Raw genomic sequence first — 16,339 nt, forward strand, 5'->3', positions numbered from 1 at the left:
AATTCACACTTTGCAGCGTGTGATGTAAATACTGCCCTAGTTCTCGACTAGCGCTGTCATTTTGCACAGCTCGACCAGGTTCTTTCTGACTGTTCCTCCTCCAGGTCTTCTGGGCAAACAGCCTTGCTGTCCTGGAGATAAATATGAAGATGTTTAGCTCACCGAGTCCAGTTTTGCTTAGACGTAGGTTTGTAGATGTCTAAAGATGCGTATTCTATTTTACAAGCCAGATAGGCGTTTGGGCAACTTTCCTCTGTGTTAGATACTGACACTGCAGTGTTTGCCTGTCTGCAGGAATAAAACCACAGGGAGCATCTGTACGTGCTGAGCAGTAAAAACCCACGTGGGAAGCACTGATGAGACACTGGGTTGTGTTATGGGGTGGGAGGGAGTTTCTTTGGCCCGTGGTTGAGAGAGTTGGGGGTGTTGAGCTTGGAGAAGACTCCGGGGAGACCTTAGAGCCCCTTCCAGTCCCTAAAGGGGCTACAGGAGAGATGGGGAGGGACTCTTGATCAGGGAGGGGAGCCATGGGACGAGGGGGAAGGGTTTGACACTGAAAGAGGGGAGATTGAGATGAGATCTGGGGAAGAAATTCTTTCCTGTGAGGGTGGTGAGACCCTGGCCCAGGTTGCCCAGAGAAGCTGGGGCTGCCCCATCCCTGGAGGCGTTCAAGGCCAGGTTGGAAGGGGGTTTGAGCAACCTGGTCTGGTGGGAGGTGTCCCTGCCCAGGGCAGGGGGTTGGAACTCAATCTTTAAGGTCCCTTCCAACCCAAACCATTCTTTGATTCTATGGTTCATCTTCTTGGCCTCAAGTCTTTTCAGCCTGACAACTGTCCTATAGTTGTTTTCACTGATAACGTCACTATTTATTTGTAGTTGAGTAGAGGACTTCCTGAAACATCTCTTTTTGTCATGTTAAAAAAAAGTACGCTAACACTGGAAGGTGGCAAACCCATAATGTACAGGAGAACTCCAAGCTGTGGCATTAATGACAAATGTACAGCCTTTTATAACTATTTAAAGAGTCTTCAGAAAATCTGAGAAGGTGTTTGGCTTGTAAGTTTTGGGTAGTGACAAAACTTCTTTATGTGAGGAAGTGAAATCTTCTTTTAGGAGAGTGTAAAATTTGATACTTTTTGTGGTTACATGTTTTATTTGAGATGATAAAAGGATAGGCTGGGAAGGAGCAGTTATTTATGTGATACACAAACCTGGAGCATCAGATCTGTTGCTTTGAACTGAGAGGCTGCGTGGTTGGCAAAATGTTTTTATTTTATAGACTGGGCTCTGAGGCAGAGAAGTGGCCTAAATATACTGAAACTGGTTCCTTGTTCTAGGAACCAGAGGGTATTCAGGTTTCTGGGACAGCCCTGTGCTGGACACGCGTTCCCAGAAATTTAGTCAGCCAAATAGTTATGACTTGTGATTTGTTTGCCACAAGCCCCATCCATTCATGGATAGAAACACCCAACGCCACGCCGCGAACAGGTGAGCTTAGGAGTCCTGTGTCAAATTGCCTGGGGTTACTTCCACCCCTGTCCAACCACATTTTTGTGGTTAATGTGGGCTAATTAAGTGCTAGTAGCACAGCTGAAACCAAACAGTCTCATGGGCTGCCAAGGCAAGTCTCCTGTAAATGGTACAACCCCTTGTCCGCCCCCAAAATCTTCTCCCTGATCAGATTTTTTTTATTTTTCTCCGGGAATTCCTTGTTCCAGCTTGGTTTCCTTGCTCAAACTGTCGTGACTCCCATAGTCCACAGTCTCCTTGTTTCCTAGATTCCCACTGACTGACAATGCTGCTTTAAATATTAAGGCTTTGATGGTGAAAGATCCATTTACTCAGCCTTCAGCGTCTCCTGCTCTGGCCGCATATGTTTAGTGGCATCAATACATATCTTTTAAAATAAAACAGGAAAAAAGGTGGCTGAAACCATCAGATCAGGCTGGAGACACTAAATCCGATGTGGGTGGCTTCCAGGACAGGTGTTATCCTGTACCCTTCACTTCCTGTGGCTTGTGTGGATGTCATCAGTATTGTCACACGACCTGCTCAGTTCTTATATTGGATTGACTTTTATAAATCTCCAGAGCATTAGATATTCTCTGTGGTAATGCCTGAAATTCCATTCTTGTGCAGCTCATCACGTAACACTGAGGAGGAAAGGAAAGCCTAGCACAGCCTTCGGACTCGGGCGAGTTAACTGGTGTGGCGTTTTTACTAAGAGAAAACAATAGTGAAAGAAAATTCCACGAAGTTGCTGAATTTCAGCGTAGGTTGGTACACAGAGGAGTTCCACTCCTGAACAGGTGACTTAGAACTTGTGCGTCAGGCATAGCTGTGTCTTTAGATGAGATGTGGGATGTTGACAGAGATGAGACCCTTTGCTCGTTGGCGATTTCTGTAGCCCCGACAACACTGAGTAGTTCTTGGGGCCAAAATCCACCAGTTTGGGGCACCTGTCTGTATTAACTGGCAGTAAATGATATTAAACTTCCCCAAATTGAATCTGTTTTGGCCGTGATGGTGAATGGCGGGTGATCTCCCTCTCCTTACCTCCACCCACAAGCTTTTCAGTGTGGTTTCTCCCCCGTCTTGAGGTGTTGGAAGGAGAAGTCATGAGTGGAAGGAGACACTCTTTGATGTACCTCTATGATCATAACTTGGGGAGGAAAAGGGATAAGCGGATGTTGATGCTTTCCGTTCTGAAAGGCCTCAGTGACCTAACCAACGTGTGGATAGGTAGCACCATCCTTTTACAATGAAGCGTACAATGGTAATAAATTAAGTTCCAACCCTCAGTGCTCGAGTATTTTCCTGATGCTTCAGACTAAAGGTTGGAAAAAGAGTTAATGAAGTTACTTCTCCGAGTGTGCATGAAGAATTACCAGGAATTGAGGGACTGTCTTCATTATATTTGACTGTTGGTATGTTAGTGTCAACGTAACTTTGAATTTTGACCAGGTGTTTGGTCCTTCCCTGTAAAGGCTTGACTTTTTTTGGTGAGTGCTGATCCCTTGTTCTGCATCTTTTGTGTTTAGTGTTGAATTACAGCAAGACGTCGTTGTAAGGGGACGGGAGGAAGGGAGCGCTAAGAAGGTATTAAAAGGATTTATCCTTAGATCTATGTGTAAAAACTCATGTGGATGTTAATCTAAAAGAAATGGAAGGACTTTTAGGTGTAGATATGTGTTTCCCTGCCGTCTCCACGGATGCTGGCGAGGTGAAGTGCCTTGTTTTGCTGCGGCGTGGGTTCCCGACGTGCCGGCAGCCGCCGGACCGAGGGGTTGCTACGCTACGTCTGCGCTTCGCTTCATGCCTGGCTATTTTTACGCTGTCACAAGGTAAAACGTGCTTCTGCTGCAGTTGTCTTGCAGCAGTACACACCAAGAATTATTTATATTCCTAGAAGAATAAGAGTTCTAGTTTTATTTTGAGACTTCCAGCAAGTCACTATCTTTATTGCTAAAAATCGTGGGGAGAAAAAACTGCTGTTTCTTTCAGCATCTGTGACATCAGTTTCTGTTGTGTCTGAGCAAAATAGTATCAGCTTTTTGGTGGTGATGGTTTTGGCGACTAGATATGCATAATTGATGGGGGTTAATTTAATCTCTTAATACAATGTTTATGAGAAGTGCCTTTGTCTCTGGGATGAGCTACATGCTTAGGTGCTGAGTAATATTGAGCGCAGTAAGGTTTTGTAAGCAGATGGCGGAGTTTTTGTTCTGGTAAAAATAGATATCTGACTGTAGCTTTTATTTCTGTGATGGAGAATCTGATTATATTTTTTTCTTTTTATATTTTTTTCTTTATATATTTTTTTTTTTTTTAATTTTTATGAAGAGTTACCAAACATAAGACTGCTCTTCTGACCTTGTTTTTTGGTCGTCACTGTACTATAGACCAGAGGTTTGGTTTTGTTCATCGCTATACCATAGAACATAGTTTTTAAGGGAATGGTAATGTTGGTATTGGTTGTAATTTTAATGGCTTTTATGTCTAAAACTTGTCCAGTTGCAGAGATACTTGACTAATCTCATGTTACTCTAATACTAATTAGCTGTACTGGAAAGTGTGGCCTATATTAGCATAGACCAAACCAAGTACATTTTAAATGCTCGTTGAGGTGCCGCTGTTACTGTGTTTCACCAAAAGCACCAGGTTTGTATCAAAATTCTCAGTTCCTCCTTGTTGAACGCTGTAGTTGTGAGTCTTCCCCGGTGTCTTCATGTCTCGTAGGTGTGTATTTGCCTTTGTTATGGGAACAGAGTTTTTGTTGGAAAAGTCCCATTGCTCTGGGCTACACGAGGGGCCATTTCTCGGCTCTGGTTGCCATGGAGAACGATGGCTACGGCAATCGAGGCGCCGGTGCTAACCTCAACACTGACGATGACGTTACTGTTACTTTTCTGCCGCTGGTGGACAGCGAGAGGAAGTTATTGCACATTCACTTCCTTTCTGCTCAAGAGGTAAGAAATAGCCTCTGTCACAGCCACTTCCAGGCTGCGGCCTTCAGCCGTCTCCATACTCCCATGACTTCTTTGGTTCAAGGAATTACAGGGAGTATGTTGTTCCATTTAATTAATACTACTCCCTTCCTCGTCATTTGAGTTGATTATGAAAGGTATTTTCCCACCAATTTGATGCTTATTGATAACTGAAGACTGAATGTAACTTTACCGTGCACGTGAATAGAAGCGTAGCTTGAAAAGGACTCGGAAATAAGGATTCTGACACTGTGAGACTGAAATATCCCCCCCTTTTTTTTTTTTTAAGGATGCAAACCAAATATTGGCCAGTAATTACAGCCTGCTACCTCTTTTTATAACAAAACTCAACTCGTTTCTTCTTTAATAACTATGATAAAGACAGGGAACCACTTCAGTGAAGTGTGTACATAGGGGAAGGGAGGGCTGGAAAACCCAAAGTAATTGCAAAAAGCAGGCACCTTGTAGGTAGAGGAGAAAAAGGATGGGCTTTATGTCTAGAGAGGGATATTTTTTCAGCAAGTCACAACATTTTTTGTGTCTTACAAGAGGAAATGTTTCATGTCAAGAACTGCTGGACTCCTAAAAACTGCTTTGTGAAGCCAGAAGGCTCCTTCAGGACTTAGTCTCTTTTTTATGGTGCCTACCGTAAATAACTAGTTGCTCACAAATAATTGGGATATAGGAAGTCTATAGGGGAAATAGACATCTGGAAGATGTAGAAGGGAAGAATAGCTGGAGAATATTTGCAGAGCCTTCACATTTTTGTTGCAAACGCGGTGTGCATGAGTTTGGCTTTCGGAGACTCGGTGTGGTGAAGTAGGTATTGCAGAATGTCCCATTTTTGGCTCGCTTCAAGTTACTGGTGATGTTTCGGGCTTTGTTCTCACACTGTTTTTTCTGCCCCAAAGATAGGTAACGAGGAGCAGCAGGAGAAGCTGCTTCGGGAGTGGCTGGACTGCTGCGTGACGGAAGGGGGGGTTCTCGTTGCCATGCAGAAAAGCTCTCGGCGGCGCAATCACCCGCTGGTCACCCAGATGGTGGAGAAGTGGCTCGATCGCTACCGACAGATCCGCCCTTGTACATCCCTTTCCGATGGCGAGGAAGATGAGGATGATGACGATGAGTGACGGTGAGGAAGAAAGGGGGGAAAAAAAAAAGAAAACGACCAGCGCAGAGTGTCTGACCCGGAGCGAGCGTTGTGCTCTTGCAGTTCGATGTGGAACGACCCCAATTCTCGGGGAAATGTGCTGTAAAGGATTTTTCTAACCAGCACGGAGAGAGTCTAGAACCTCATCTGCCGCGTGGAGAGAGAGAAATGGGCTGGACTACAGTTTGTGTAAAAACAAAGAAAAAAAGAAACAAAGAACAGCTAATTTTATTATCAAGACAGAAAAAAAAAAAACCACCATTTTTCTTTCTGATTGTAAATCTGTCTATAAATGTACCGCATGTGGTTGTGTAAGAGGTTGTGTAATAGGAAAAGTATACCAGCATCTTAATTATTGCAAAGAAATTTTTCAATTAAGGGCACTTACGAAAGCACACGTTAGATGGATCTCTCTTCCCTCCCGAGATTCTTTTACAGTTGAATTTGGTATTTGACATCACCTTTTAGATACTCTGACACGTTTCCATGAAAGGCCCTTTTATGTGAAATATCACTAGTGCCCAGGTCAGATCGTGAGGTCTTTTTTTTTTTTTTTTTTTTTTTTTTGTTTGCACAAAATACCCACAGCAAGTCGTAAGCAAAAGTACCTTCATTATTTTACTAATACTTTAGTTACTGCTGTGCCCGTGTAATAAAATCTAAACTCTACGGAACAAACTGGAAGAGAAGCTAAATTTTTCATTGAGTGAAATGATTTGTTTTCTGAAAAAGTGTTTTTTGGGGTTTTTTTTTGTTTTGTGTTTTAATTTTTTTTCTTCTAATAGTTAATAGATTCCTTTCAGTATATGTAAGAATATTTATTCAGAGAAGTGACCTAAAATATAGGGATTTTATTCCAGTGAGCGTACACTAAACAAAATTGTGTGAAATTTTGGGAACTGGGACACGATTGAGAATTTAATATTGTCAGAACTCCGTCTTGCTGTGATACAAACTCTCGTTTTATCATTTATTCCATCAACTTAAATGTTGCTGCAAATGAAAAAAACCACCTTTTAAAGGATTACTCCTTGGTCATTAAATCCTAGTGAGAATCCACATGGCAGTTCTAATTAAAAAGAAGAATCTATGCTAAAGTTGTTTTTTAAAAGCACTGTGTTATATATTTCTCAGTATGTAAACCTGGGAATTTCTTGCATGTTGATTGATGTGGCCATACTTAAACTTCTGTAAGTTCCTGAGATTGTAAGTTCAGAGTATATTCTCCAGTAGAAATTTTATTATATTTGATAACTTTAGCCATGTAACCTGTAATGGATAAAGTTTATCTAAAAATCTCACTTAAACACTAAAGGTTAATGCCAGTTTTTACATATTCAGTGCAATTCAGGTTGTCTTGAAAAGCACTTTCGATGGTGTGGTTGAATAAGGAATTTTGCAGTAGATGAAATTTGTTTTAATTAGAATTTGGAAAGAAGCCCCATAGCACATATTTTTCTGTAGTCGAGAGCTATGGAAACCCTGAGGAACTTGCTGCTTTTTCTTCCAAATGCTGCTTAGATGGTGTTGAAATGTGCACAACTCCTACATCAACGTGGTGATGACACCAGAAGTATAGAAATAATGAAGTACTGTATTAACTTAGCGATTTTTCCCATCACAGATTCCATTGAGGTTTATTATGAAATGTCTTCACCTTTTTTTGGCCGTTAGATCTCCTCCGATTTGGTGCATGCGCAAATTTTCAGATGAAAAAATGCATGCTTCTCTGCAATGTACGTACGATTGACCTGACCTCAACAGGCAAACCGCAGATACTAAAGAGGTTCTTCACAAGCACATGGTCCTGTTTCAAGTTTGCTTTCTAAATTTGGTTGGTGTTTTTTTTTTTTTTTGGTCCTTTTTCTTACCTTGTTGAAATCCTTTTAGATCTTTTTTAGCTGAGGACTTTAAAGCTCATCTGTCAGGGGGAACAGAGAAAGCTGGGATGAGAATTTCCAGGATCTGAGCTGGCTTGGTGGCCATTGTTGACCTGTTGTGGTGTAACCCAGTACGCTTCTGGAGGTCCTTCTGGCTCAGGACCCTTCTGGAGGCCCTGGACTAAGTGCCAGCACTAGAAGTCCTCCTCCAGCGACCAGATCGCTGTAAATTGTGATCCCAGCTTACCCAGGACTAGCTTCCCTGTGGATTCCACCACTGGGAAGGACAAAAGGAGAAGCTCCTGCCTTCAGTAGGGTGTACAAAATGTGCAGAATTTTAACGTACCCCCCTCTGATCCCTGCAGTTCTGTTCCGTTTAAGGAAGCAAAGCTTCCTTGTACCATGGGGAGATACCCAATGTGAAGGTCTACCTTGAGCCAAATTCCGATGAGCGCCATTCCTCCTGATGTCCCGTTGCTGTGGCCCCACCATCCCCATCCCCATCTGACACTTCACCAGTGGAATTTCACCAGTTGAGCCGTTTTTCAGACGCATGCACCGCGCTCCCCAGTATTTATCCAGCTCTGGTATGAGAGGACAGTCTTGGTACTTCCGAGCTCTTGGCTTTCTTGATCGTTATTGTTTTTGTTCTGCTGTGCTGTGAAATGGTGTGTTCAGGTTAACGCGCTTCACAGGTCATTTGGGAACTGGTGAAGTCTTTTTTTTTTTTTTTTTTTAATTTTATTTTTCTCCTCAAAAAAAAAAAAAATCAAAGTAATCCAAACCTCATGTACCTGTAGATTAAAGAGATGCAAACCCCTGCTTTGTGCTAGCACGGTGGTCGGTGTATGTTCATGGGTCCTCTCCTTCCATTACAAACTTGAAACAGTTTACAAATAATGAGATTAATTAATTTGTGAATGCTCCCTTGCAGCCTCTCGGCAAGTTGGGCTCTTGTAGCCCAGTATAAATATCTATAAAATTGGGTTTCTCAATGTTGTTGTCCTCCTGTAACTGCTCGCAGTAGCACACGCTTTCCTGGCACAGGACTTGGCTTTTCATCGCTACCTCCTTTACATCTGGACGGGTTTGGTTTTTTTTTTTCCTAGTTTTATTTATGAATTCCTCAGTGAAAAATCCCTGTATTTCTTTTTGGTTTTAATATATTAAAACTTAGTCATTCTGGATTCTCCCAATGTTCTGATGCATGGCTTACAGCAAACGTTACCAGACTCTGTTTATTTCGCTAACAAAATCGGTTTGTATGCCTTTAGAGACCCTTAATGACTTGCCACTTCTCCTTTTTTTCCTTTTTTTGTTCAGTAAGTTCCCTTAAGCCCCCCTTTTTTCTAGGTTGTTGTTTTGTTTTGTTTTTTTTTTAGTGCCTGTCACCTCCAAGCTGTTTGTTTCAGGCTCCTGTGACATCCGTCCCCACCGGAGAGCCGTCCCCGAGTGTGACAACCGTGCATGGCTCCATCAGCAAAGCAATGGCACAAATCTGCAGTGACAACTCCTTATTTCCTGTTTCTCTGCCCAATAATTTTCCATCCGAGTCACAGCGTGTCGCTTCCTGGTGCTTCACTGTGTCTTAATTGCGATTCTACTCTTCCCTCTCCCCCTTCCATGATCTCTGTGTTTTGCTGGTGTTTGCGCTGCGGGTGCTTGAGACCCAGCAGCGGAGGAGATCTCCTAAAGCCCTCCTTAGGTCTGTATCCCTTGGGATATCTTCATTCCTGCTCCTGTTGAGCTTGTGGTGCTTCAGCAGAGCCTCTCTGGCTGTTTGTGTCCGTCCCTGGCGCTGCTCGAGGGGAGGTTGGGTGTTGGATGGAAACCCCCCGTGTGCCGTTCTCTGGGGGCTCTGAGCGAAGCCTCTGGTGCCAGGTCCCGTGACACGGGGACGTCCCTGCGCCCACCTGAGGTGCGGCTGCTTATCTAGAAACACAGCAAAGTACTATTAGAGATGGCTTATTTTTAAAAGTCTAATCCTTACCATCAGTTCAGTGGTTTTTCCTCTTGGTTTTTACTGTCACTTCAGTATTTCCCAAATGCTTTCTGTTCCGTCCTCCTGGTTCCTCGTGGTGGTGAGGGATGATCCTGGTGCGCTGTTACCACTGGCAGAGCGGGCGCTCCCCTGTGGAAAGTGACCTCTTGTCTATAAGCTGCCAACTAGTTTTCAGTTTAATTTAAAGGAAACAAAATAAGAGTTTTATAACCTGGACCCTTTTTGGTTTCAGCCTTTTTGAGTCCCTTTCCGGACAAGCTCTTTGCCCCACCTAACGCCTGGGGAAATGATGGGGTGGAAATAAAAGAACGAGCTTTTTCTCCAGCAGGGCTTGAGGCTGCTGCCACCTCTCAAGCACATTTTCACCTTTTTTTTTGTTAACTTTTATTTGTTAATGCTTTTCTTGAGTACGTACAAAAAACGTCATATGAGGAGTAGCTGCCTTCGTAGCTTAACAGATCTCTTTCCACCGATGCTGCGTAGAGCGTCCCCTTGATTTTAAATACAAATTCTAAGTTGAGAGCTGATGGATGGCACCACCTCAGTGGCTGGAGAGGAAACCAATTTTCCCAGCGCTGCAACCGTAGAACTGCCTTGTGCTCGGCTGGAACCGAGATTCCACCCCGATCCTGCAGGAACCCCGGGGCAGCTCCTCGGCCGATGGTGTCCCCGCGCTCTCCAGGCGTCATCATCCTCCTGCTGGCGGTGCCACCGGTGGGTCCCTGAGGTACCGACTCAGACTGGAGGGAAAACTCACCTTCTCTGCGCTGTGAAACCTCGGGGTTGGGAGGAGGCACAGTGTGAGCGGAGCTGCCTTTCCGTGCCTTTACTGTGCCTTCTCCCCGTCCCCGAGGGAAAGCCTCGGGCAGGTGCAGCGAGAGCTCTTACCTTCCAGAAATTATAGAAATTTTATCACTTTTTATTGAAAACTGCACTGAACGCTAAATGTCCACCTTTACAATAAACAAATACAGTAACGGTAACACACTAAAACAAAACATACTTCTGATAGCCAGTGGTAGGTTTTTTTTGTGGTTTTTTTTTTTTTTTCTTCTGTTTGGGACAGCTTAAGATTTCTTTTTTTTTTTTGTCACAGAAACAGGAATGTACCCAGACAAAGGCTCAAAACAGGCCATCTTCTCAAAAACAAAAAAAGGCGATGATTCACAAAAGACTATGAATATAACATGTAACTAGTTGATACAAATCTAATAGGATTTGTTAAAATCAGTCACATCTAATAACACATTTTTTTTTTTCTGAAGTGTTCTTGTATAAAATAGCACGTGAAGAAAAGAAGACTTTTATCAATGTCTAAAAAAGTGGGTTTTGTTCATAGACAGTCTGACAAGTTACCATAAAAAGTGTTTCCTGAGACATAAGGAAATGCAACATTACTCTTGAACCCTTTCCAGCTCAAGACTTTTTCCACTTGATAAAATAGCTGCAGATTTAAAACTGAGAAAATATATTTGAGTACAAATAGTGTGTGAAACTTAATACTTTCTTCTTTTTTTTTTTCCTTTTTTTTTTTTTTTTTTCCTTTTTCCTCTTTTTTATTTATATTTTTTCTTGCATCATTGCAGGGCGGAGGTGAATGCACAGCTACTTTATTCAGTGTATCGGGCAGAGAAGAGACTGGCAGTTTGTTTTCTCGTCGCCGGGAGCCCTTTTCTGCCCTCCCCGGCCCACGGCTCCCGGCTGGAATGGTTGGAATTTAAACCTGGCAGGAGAACTTCTGTTACACTGCAAAAAGGAGGAGTAGTATTATTATTTTCTTCCATTTCTAAGCCAGTACTGGTGCCTCCCCTTAGAAGAGGGAACCAGATACAAGAGTAAGGAAAGGGCTGAAGCCGCATAATGGTTTCCTCTTACGTTTTTACGTTACCTCTGTAAGACTTGCTGAACTCAATGGTTTGCAAACAGGTGCCAGAGCCCTGTCCTTCCCAAGGAATTGGGGGGGGAGGGAGGGGGGGAATCTATTTTTATTCATGTGATTGATGCACAGATGAAGGAAACTTAACACACAATAACAGAAGTCGATCATTAACGTATCACATCCCTAGTTTTCAGCGCTTCAGTTAAGCAGGTGACTTCTTCAGGGCTTCTCCCCGCTCTTGACCGCTATCGCTTTGTCGTTAACACTGGAACATCAATGATGCGTCTCTCCAAAAATCGACATTACAAATTTCGTATCAAATTCTTTTTTTAAAGTTCATGTATAACTCCTTTTTTTTTCCAATGTCTCTTGGTCCCAAGTTTATTGAATGATTTTATTTTTTTTATTTTTTTTTTTTAAATTATCTGCTATTGCTCGTTGGGATGTTCCCTGTTGTCCCCGTGTTTTGTGGGCTGGTTGGGAGATGGAGCTTGGGAAGGATGTGCCACCGTGGGAAGGTTGTGAGTGACAGGGATGCCGCCGGGAATGATGCCCTCCATAGCCGCCGGTATTCCTCCCGGTGCCACGCTCACCATCCCAGGTGGGTACCTGGGAGAGGGGACAGAGAGAAGCAGGTTTGTCACAGACAACGCCAATCACCCGCAGAGATTCAGGCACAGATTCCGCTTCTCTGCTAGAGCAGAGTTTGGGGTTTTTTTTTTTTAGGGGTAGTTCAACATTAAACCGATGCTGCTGTGGGTCAAAACTGCTGTTTTTCATTTACTGTGCACGACCCCTGTCCCTTCCTGCCCCGCTGGGCGCTGCTTCAGCTTCCCACGTGCGGAGCGGTTCTAACAGCGGTGGCGATAAATGCCGAGATGTACTTGTTCCCTTCGGAATTAACTTGAGACCCACACCGGTGTGGGCTTAACGCCCAAGCTCAGAGCAGAGATGTGTAAGCAAAGACTTTGCAAGCAAAAAATTGTTTGTGTATTTGAGGGGGTTTTTTTGTGTGTGTTTTTAACCCCTGAACAAGCTGTGACTACCAAAGAGCATTGGAGCGCTGGCACTACGTCGGGAGTTTATCCTTTGGAGGGAGAGGAACCAGGTTTTATTGATAGAGTCCTTTCTCATACATGTAAAAACCCTAAACACTCCAGCGATAGAGATGGGGAAGATGATGATAGAGTCAATATTTGCTATTAATTACCAACTCAGATTGCTTCTAAACCTTTATTGCATTGTTTGCCTGAACTGGGCACTTTTAATACTGTATGCATATACTAGAGATGCGATACCATGACCTATAGTAACAATTTCCTGCTGCTTTAGCTGCTTGGGGAGACGCATGATTTTGCCAATCAGCTGAGGGAGGAGAAAACAGGTATAAATGAACTCCAGCCAACTACTCAGGCTCTTCTCGCCAGGAGAATGTCGCTTTTCTGTTCGCAGACCCTGGAGGAAACTGACCCTGATCCTGCAGTGGGGAAAACTGAGCATATTCCCCTGGCTCGGAGGCAGTATTGCCTAGAAGATACGAATTAACCGAAACCTTTATGTCTGAAACTGAAGGTTTTTTTCTCTTCCTAATTCCTCGGCTTTTTTTAAAAGCTGTTTGAACGGCAGTCACTTGCTTTGCAAGTGCTTTTCTAAAGTTGTGCTGGGTGCCTGTAGGTTGAGGCAGACTCTCAGCATCTCATTAATAGATGGGCACAAGTTAATTTCCTTTAATGTGAACCAAAATACCCTTGCCAAAAGGGAGCGCACAACTACAAGCGAAAGGTAAAGTCCCTTCTAACTCTGGCAATTCCGTGATTCCATGTCATCCTCTCCAGGAGCTAGTTTTGGGGATTTTTTTTGCAACTCATTCACTGGACACCAGCAGCGGTACCTGAGCTGAACAGCAGCTACCGAGTCCTGTGCTCTCGGGACTCCATCCGCTCCCGTCCTGCACCCTGTGCCTGTGTTGCTCCCGTGACGCCGCTTCCTCTCTGCTCTTCTCTTTCTTTCCCTGTTCTTTTTTATAGTCAGGCTCTTTTCTTTGCGGCTCTTCCCTCGCAGCTCTAGACTGGCCTTTGCAGGGTAATTCTGTACCAACTCTAACCTGGTGAGGTGGACAGCTTGGACACAGGTCTTTGGTAAAGATCCTCCACTGCGCTACCGGGACTGCGGCTTGTTCTGTAGCTTCTGGCAGGTTGCTGGACCATCAAAAAGCCTTTCTCTTTTGAAAAATGGGGTAAGGAATCCTCTTGAATGCTCTCTGAAAGACCAGTGCTGACTTAATCATCCCTGCGAGTGAAAACCTTTCAATACCTACACTCAGTATGTAAGTTTTCCCCCTGCAGAAGGTCAGATGCATCTTCCTCATGTAACCAGAGAGGAAAAATGGCGTTGGATCTCATCCGTCTTCCTTTAGAAGAGCAGGGTGAGTTATACCTATTCTAAGAAATGACGCTGAGTTTGGGAAAGCAGAAGAAAAGAATTTCTTGAGCGGTTCACGAGGGAGACATGACGTGGGGACAATGAGGCCAAAACCCTCTGGAGGTCTGTTGGACACGTGGGGACAGAGGGACCCAACCACAATCACCCCCCTGCTGCTGCCATCGCCTGAGGGGGAGGCGGAGGGGACGGGGAGGTTCTATCTGCCTGGGAGGGTGGTGAGGTGACCCCAGCTTCCAGGGACGCGGCTCCCGAGGAGCTCAGCAAGGATGAAACACCTTGCAGAGGTCAAGCTGGGAAGCCAGGGCTTGTCCCTAGGGTCATGGCATCGCCCACGCACTTCAAGCAGTCAGGAGAGGGACTAAGGGAGATGCTGTCGCCAGGTTTGGATGGTTTAATCTACATGTTTTGCTGGAAAAAGTGATCAATCGCTGCCTGTATCCTGGAGGCAGTTGTGAGCATGCAGGGCCGTGGCACATCCTCAGGGTCTCGTCCTCTCAAGAGCTCTGTTGCCGGACACGCTCCTGCCCCAAAACACAACCTGATGTGCCCCAGTAGGTTTATTTGGTATCTCCGAGTGATTTTGGCAATGGTGACAGGCTGAAGGCTGCCCTCATGCCTAATGTCTCGTATCGGTGCGCTTCAAGCTGTCCAAAGTGGAGCAATAATTAACACTCATCTCAGGGATTGAGGTGGAAATCGGTACCTGACTGCCTGCATTTGGGGGTTTTACCCCTGGCTCATTTGCCCGCAAGCAGCCCAAGACGTCAGCGCACAGAGAGAAGCGCAGAGCAAATCTTCAGTTTGGAAGTTACGTCCTTGTTTAGGGGTCTGGGGGTCCTGGCACTTGGGGAGATGCCACCCAAGTGACTTTTGGCCCACCAGAACGAAGGCTTTCTAAAGGGGAGGCTTTGTAAACCCCTGCTTAAATCAAGCAGCGTTAGGAATCCCAGCAGCGTGACTATTGGTCCCCAAGGAGGGGGACTTTCCAGTCACCCCCTGAGCCAGGTAGAAGTTGGTCCCTGGGCTTCCGTGCTCACGTCACAGCTGGAATCCAACCCCCACCTCTGCCGGGAACCCGCTGTGATGATCCTCTTCTCCGGCTTACCTGTACGTGGCACCATTGAGCTCTGGATGAATTGCTTGCTGATCTATTACTGACCACGGAGCCGTTGTGACAAAGAATTCCTTATTCACGCAGTTTCTTAGGCTTTCTGGGATGCGCCCTGGAGTGGGTAATAAAGGCAAGGATGCGTCAGGCAAGTCCTAGCTTTATCTCCCTCTAACAAGCTACAATTTTTCCATTTCACTATATTTGTTTGTGTACGGGATGGGGGAAAAAATCGCGTACCCCTTGTTTCCAGAGAACATTTTGACTGTCCCAAGGTGCAGGGTTGGAGCCCAGCTTCCTGCTTTCAGGAAAGCTGTTCCCTGGATCCCACTGCTTTCAAAGCAGGGGACAGCCAGACGTGAAGCTACATCTTCCATGTTAACGAGGGGGGCAATTTTGAGGATAAGAGAACCACCCATTTGCTGGAGTATCACAACCGCCCCCTTGGAGCAAGCTCAGTTACAGCAAGAGTTGGACACAGGTGGCTTCTCCGCTTTGGGATTTGGTTTTGGCACCATTTTTTGGGTTAGCACCGTTAAAAGGGCCAGCAATTATTCCTTCACTGTCCTTTTCTCCTCAGTCATGGACACTAGGCTTTGCCATGCTGCACAAGGGCCCCATTGATTTTAAAAAAGCCACCCAAAAGTCACAAAAAACCCCCTCCTCCCAACCACAAACACGTCCAACTGACAGAAAAGTCAAGTTTGGTTTTTCTCAGTCCCTTTCCCCAGCCCCTGCAGGGACAGGGGCAGGGTGAAGCCCCATCTCTGCCCCTCTGCCTGCGCTGCGGGGCCGGGTACCTGTGATCGCGCGCCGTATTTCAGTAGCAGCAGCTTCTCTCATCTCTAGCGACGCCTGCTCGCTGTACCAAGCGGTGTGCGGGGTACAGATTAAATTAGGAGCGTCTTTCAATGGGCCTTGAGCAAAACTGGGAGCAGGGAGGAAATAAAGACAGATTAATCAATGTTTAAAATGAGAATTAAATATGTTATGAATGGCAAGAAAGGCTTGTGGCCTGCCCTCAGGCCCGAGCCCGTCGCCTGTGGCACCTGGGCTGGCAGGAGCCAAAACAGTGTCCTGCCAGCCCCAAATGGCCACGGACCCACTGGGGAGGCAGCACGGCTCCAGTGCAGGGCACAAAGTGAAAATGCATCAAAAAAGAACCAACAGGGCTGAAAAACCAACCTCCTGGGGGGTTGTTCATAATGTTCCTACAGGAATAAACGCCTGGGGGTGTCTCTGCAGAGAGTGGGGACACAGGGACAGGCTGTGGGTCACCCAGCACAAGGTAGGAGGGGGTGAATATGGGGGTTTCCCCCTTTGTAGGAGCACACTTTCTTTTTTTTAATGTAAAATTGTTTCTGAAAACACAAGCAACCTCTTAGTACTAC

At 45.1% G+C, this 16,339-nt stretch overlaps 2 protein-coding genes across 5 annotated transcripts in view; one reads left to right on the forward strand and one right to left on the reverse strand.

The window, feature by feature from the left end:
• ZRANB1 (zinc finger RANBP2-type containing 1) overlaps positions 1 to 6,324 on the forward strand; it is a 40,187-nt gene extending 33,863 nt beyond the window's left edge. For both annotated transcript variants that reach the window (XM_074158876.1, XM_074158877.1), the window contains exons 10-11: positions 4,240 to 4,469; positions 5,399 to 6,324. In XM_074158876.1, the coding sequence (XP_074014977.1) occupies positions 4,240 to 4,469; positions 5,399 to 5,617 (449 nt within the window). In that variant the 3' untranslated portion in view covers positions 5,618 to 6,324. The remainder of the gene's footprint in view (positions 1 to 4,239; positions 4,470 to 5,398) is intronic.
• Positions 6,325 to 10,584: 4,260 nt separating this feature from the next.
• Positions 10,585 to 16,339, reverse strand: part of CTBP2 (C-terminal binding protein 2) — a 142,282-nt gene continuing 136,527 nt past the window's right edge. For all 3 annotated transcript variants that reach the window (XM_074159238.1, XM_074159237.1, XM_074159236.1), the window contains 3 exons: positions 15,749 to 15,876; positions 14,946 to 15,063; positions 10,585 to 12,007 (listed from right to left, as the gene is read on the reverse strand). In XM_074159238.1, coding sequence (XP_074015339.1) covers positions 11,827 to 12,007; positions 14,946 to 15,063; positions 15,749 to 15,876 — 427 coding nt within the window. In that variant the 3' untranslated portion in view covers positions 10,585 to 11,826. The remainder of the gene's footprint in view (positions 12,008 to 14,945; positions 15,064 to 15,748; positions 15,877 to 16,339) is intronic.

The sequence above is a fragment of the Numenius arquata genome, chromosome 15 (genome assembly GCF_964106895.1).
Source record: "Numenius arquata chromosome 15, bNumArq3.hap1.1, whole genome shotgun sequence".
In the NCBI taxonomy this organism is placed as follows: domain Eukaryota; kingdom Metazoa; phylum Chordata; class Aves; order Charadriiformes; family Scolopacidae; genus Numenius; species Numenius arquata.